This window comes from Lithobates pipiens, unplaced genomic scaffold, assembly GCF_037356315.1.
Source record: "Lithobates pipiens isolate NorthernLeopardFrog02 unplaced genomic scaffold, aLitPip1_a1.2 Scaffold_37, whole genome shotgun sequence".
NCBI lineage: Eukaryota > Metazoa > Chordata > Amphibia > Anura > Ranidae > Lithobates > Lithobates pipiens.
Window position 1 is genome coordinate 2914464 of NW_027507825.1, and position 5413 is coordinate 2919876.

The 5413-nt window shown below is 39.7% G+C and overlaps 1 protein-coding gene across 1 annotated transcript in view; it reads right to left on the bottom strand.

The window, feature by feature from the left end:
• The window catches only part of GMFB (glia maturation factor beta), a 47968-nt gene extending 42861 nt beyond the window's left edge, over positions 1 to 5107 (bottom strand). The window contains exon 1 of the mRNA XM_077466660.1: positions 5013 to 5107. Within this exon, the coding sequence (XP_077322786.1) occupies positions 5013 to 5015 (3 nt within the window). The 5' untranslated portion in view covers positions 5016 to 5107. The remainder of the gene's footprint in view (positions 1 to 5012) is intronic.
• Between the last annotated feature and the right edge of the window lie 306 nt (positions 5108 to 5413).

Consider the following 5413-nt stretch of genomic DNA (forward strand, 5'->3'; position numbering starts at 1 on the left):
TATCCAGTATATCTCTCCTCTAATAATATATCCAGTATATCTCCTCTAATAGTATATCCAGTATATCTCTCCTCTAATAGTATATACAGTATATATCTCCTCTAATAGTATATCCAGTATATCTCCTCTAATAGTATATACAGTATATATCTCCTCTAATAGTATATCCGGTATATCTCTCCTCTAATAATATATCCAGTATATCTCCTCTAATAGTATATCCAGTATATCTCCTCTAATAGTATATCTCCTCTAATAGTATATCCAGCATATCTCCTCTAATAGTATATCCAGTATATCTCCTCTAATAGTATATCCAGTATATCTCCTCTAATAGTATATACAGTATATCTCTCCTCTAATAGTATATACAGTATATCTCTCCTCTAATAATATATCCAGTATATCTCCTCTAATAGTATATCCAGTATATCTCCTCTAATAGTATATGCAGTATATCTCCTCTAATAGTATATCCAGTATATCTCCTCTAATAGTATATCCAGTATATCTCCTCTAATAATATATCCAGTATATCTCTCCTCTAATAGTATATACAGTATATCTCCTCTAATAGTATATACAGTATATCTCTCCTCTAATAGTATATCCAGTATATCTCCTCTAATAGTATATCCAGTATATCTCCTCTAATAGTATATCCAGTATATCTCCTCTAATAGTATATCCAGCATATCTCCTCTAATAGTATATCCAGTATATCTCCTCTAATAGTATATCCAGTATATCTCCTCTAATAGTATATACAGTATATCTCTCCTCTAATAGTATATACAGTATATCTCCTCTAATAATATATCCAGTATATCTCCTCTAATAGTATATCCAGTATATCTCCTCTAATAGTGTATACAGTATATCTCCTCTAATAGTATATGCAGTATATCTCCTCTAATAGTATATCCAGTATATCTCCTCTAATAATATATCCAGTATATCTCCTCTAATAATATATCCAGTATATCTCCTCTAATAATATATCCAGTATATCTCCTCTAATAGTATATGCAGTATATCTCCTCTAATAGTATATACAGTATATCTCCTCTAATAGTATATCCAGTATATCTCCTCTAATAGTATATCTCCTCTAATAGTATATGCAGTATATCTCCTCTAATAGTATATCTCCTCTAATAGTATATACAGTATATATCTCCTCTAATAGTATATACAGTATATCTCCTCTAATAGTATATACAGTATATATCTCCTCTAATAGTATATCCAGTATATCTCCTCTAATAGTATATCTCCTCTAATAGTATATACAGTATATCTCTCCTCTAATAGTATATACAGTATATCTCTCCTCTAATAGTATATACAGTATATCTCTCCTCTAATAGTATATACAGTATATCTCCTCTAATAGTATATACAGTATATCTCCTCTAATAGTATATACAGTATATCTCCTCTAATAGTATATCCAGTATATCTCCTCTAATAATATATACAGTATATCTCCTCTAATAATATATACAGTATATCTCCTCTAATAGTATATCCAGTATATCTCCTCTAATAGTATATACAGTATATCTCTCCTCTAATAGTATATACAGTATATCTCCTCTAATATACTGTATATACTATTAGAGGAGATATACTGTATATACTATTAGAGGAGAGATATACTGTATATACTATTAGAGGAGATATACTGGATATACTATTAGAGGAGAGATATACTGTATATACTATTAGAGGAGATATACTGGATATACTATTAGAGGAGATATACTGTATATATTATTAGAGGAGATATACTGTATATATTATTAGAGGAGATATACTGGATATACTATTAGAGGAGATATACTGTATATACTATCTCCTCTAATAGTATATCCAGTATATCTCCTCTAATAGTATATCCAGTATATCTCCTCTAATAGTATATACAGTATATCTCCTCTAATAGTATATCTCCTCTAATAGTATATCCAGTATATCTCCTCTAATAGTATATCCAGTATATCTCCTCTAATAGTATATCCAGTATATCTCCTCTAATAGTATATACATTGTATCTCTCCTCTAATAGTATATCCAGTATATATCTCCTCTAATAGTATATACAGTATATATCTCCTCTAATAGTATATATCTCCTCTAATAGTATATACAGTATATATCTCCTCTAATAGTATATACAGTATATCCTCTCTAATAGTATATACAGTATATATCTCCTCTAATAGTATATACAGTATATATCTTCTGTCTGTTATTCTCAGAATGGATTCGATATTTTGCTCCCTAACCATATAGTTGGTTTATATTTACCCCTGCATAGAGATATTTAAGAATAAATTGCCTTTTAAAAAAAAAAAAAAAAAACTTTACATATTAACAAAATTATACAATACGCTTTTTTTTTTTTTAAGGTTATTAACCGATTAATCTAAACAATAATCAGCCAACTAATCGATTATGAAAATGATCGTTAGTTGCAGCCCTAGACTGAAAGCGCACCTTCATCCTACACCGGGTGACATGTATTTATATATTTTTTCTTTTTAATAAGAATTTTTTGTCTGTGCTTCAAAGCAAAACCCCTCCCCCCCCCCACGGAGAATGATCTCAGTTGTTCCCCAGGGGCTGGGCAGAGCCTTTCAACACACGGGGGGAGGGGTATTTGCTTTGAAGCAGTCTCTGATCGTCTCCTGTACCATGTCTGCAGTCTCTGATCATCTCCTGTACTATGTCTGCAGTCTCTGATCATCTCCTGTACCATGTCTGCAGTCTCTGATCATCTCCTGTACTATGTCTGCAGTCTCTGATCATCTCCTGTACTATGTCTGCAGTCTCTGATCATCTCCTGTACTATGTCTGCAGTCTCTGATCATCTCCTGTACTATGTCTGCAGTCTCTGATCGTCTCCTGTACTATGTCTGCAGTCTCTGATCATCTCCTGTATTATGTCTGCAGTCTCTGATCATCTCCTGTACTATGTCTGCAGTCTCTGATCATCTCCTGTACTATGTCTGCAGTCTCTGATCATCTCCTGTACTATGTCTGCAGTCTCTGATCATCTCCTGTACCATGTCTGCAGTCTCTGATCATCTCCTGTATTATGTCTGCAGTCTCTGATCGTCTCCTGTACCATGTCTGCAGTCTCTGATCATCTCCTGTACCATGTCTGCAGTCTCTGATCATCTCCTGTACCATGTCTGCAGTCTCTGATCGTCTCCTGTACCATCTGCAGTCTCTGATCATCTCCTGTACCATGTCTGCAGTCTCTGATCATCTCCTGTACTATGTCTGCAGTCTCTGATCATCTCCTGTACTATGTCTGCAGTCTCTGATCGTCTCCTGTACTATGTCTGCAGTCTCTGATCATCTCCTGTACCGTGTCTGCAGTCTCTGATCGTCTCCTGTATTATGTCTGCAGTCTCTGATCATCTCCTGTACTATGTCTGCAGTCTCTGATCATCTCCTGTACTGTGTCTGTAGTCTCTGATCATCTCCTGTATTATGTCTGCAGTCTCTGATCATCTCCTGTACTGTGTCTGCAGTCTCTGATCGTCTCCTGTACTATGTCTGCAGTCTCTGATCATCTCCTGTACTATGTCTGTAGTCTCTGATCATCTCCTGTATTATGTCTGCAGTCTCTGATCGTCTCCTGTATTATGTCTGCAGTCTCTGATCATCTCCTGTACCATGTCTGCAGTCTCTGATCGTCTCCTGTACTGTGTCTGCAGTCTCTGATCATCTCCTGTACTATGTCTGCAGTCTCTGATCATCTCCTGTACCATGTCTGCAGTCTCTGATCGTCTCCTGTACCATGTCTGCAGTCTCTGATCGTCTCCTGTACCATGTCTGCAGTCTCTGATCATCTCCTGTACCATGTCTGCAGTCTCTGATCATCTCCTGTACCATGTCTGCAGTCTCTGATCATCTCCTGTACTATGTCTGCAGTCTCTGATCATCTCCTGTATTATGTCTGCAGTCTCTGATCATCTCCTGTACTGTGTCTGTAGTCTCTGATCATCTCCTGTATTATGTCTGCAGTCTCTGATCATCTCCTGTACTGTGTCTGCAGTCTCTGATCGTCTCCTGTACTATGTCTGCAGTCTCTGATCATCTCCTGTACCATGTCTGCAGTCTCTGATCGTCTCCTGTACTATGTCTGCAGTCTCTGATCATCTCCTGTACTATGTCTGCAGTCTCTGATCGTCTCCTGTACTATGTCTGCAGTCTCTGATCATCTCCTGTACTATTTCTGCAGTCTCTGATCATCTCCTGTACTATGTCTGCAGTCTCTGATCATCTCCTGTATTATGTCTGCAGTCTCTGATCGTCTCCTGTACTGTGTCTGCAGTCTCTGATCGTCTCCTGTACTGTGTCTGCAGTCTCTGATCATCTCCTGTACTGTGTCTGCAGTCTCTGATCGTCTCCTGTACTGTGTCTGCAGTCTCTGATCATCTCCTGTACTATGTCTGCAGTCTCTGATCATCTCCTGTACTATGTCTGCAGTCTCTGATCATCTCCTGTACCATGTCTGCAGTCTCTGATCATCTCCTGTACCATGTCTGCAGTCTCTGATCGTCTCCTGTACCATGTCTGCAGTCTCTGATCGTCTCCTGTACCATGTCTGCAGTCTCTGATCGTCTCCTGTACCATGTCTGCAGTCTCTGATCGTCTCCTGTACTATGTCTGCAGTCTCTGTTGGCTCCTCCCACCAGCCATGCTCTGCCTGTGTTGCATAGAGAAGCACAGAGGCCTGGTGATGACATCACAGCGTGTAATATATATAATATAACTGGGAGGGTTGTACTGATAATTATTGATGATGGGGGAGGGGTAGACATTGATGGGGTGGAGAGGAGTGGCGGTGCTGCCCCCTGCAGGCCGGGATGGGGTATTACACCCGGTAGATGGGGGAGAATCTCCCCGGTGGGGGGGCGGGGATGATGTCAGGGAAGTTTTCAGCCCTCAGGGGGGCGGGGACGCCTCTCCGGTCACCCCTCCCCCACACTCACCATCTCCGCTGACGATTCTCCGGTCTGCCCGCCGCCTGACTGCTCAGCCAACACCCGGTGAGGAGGGAGGGAGAGGGGGGTATCATGTGACTCACACCTCGGCCAATCAGAGAGCAGAGCCCGCAGCAGTGGGCGGAGCCGCGCCGCTCTTATTAGAGGAAGGCGGAGCTTCCTTCTTTGGCATCGCTGACGCCATCTTTGAAAAGGGCGACTCCCGACTCTGCTGCGGCTACAAAACGTGAAGATTGATTTCGGGTCACGTGTCTTCTAATAAAGAAATGGAATATTTTATTTGGAGTTTATCGTTATTCATTACAGTCAGTCCGGGTTCTGTTTCCAGGAACAAAAATGGCGGCGGAGTGCTCAGTGACACTTAGTCATGTGACCGCTGAGCTGACCAA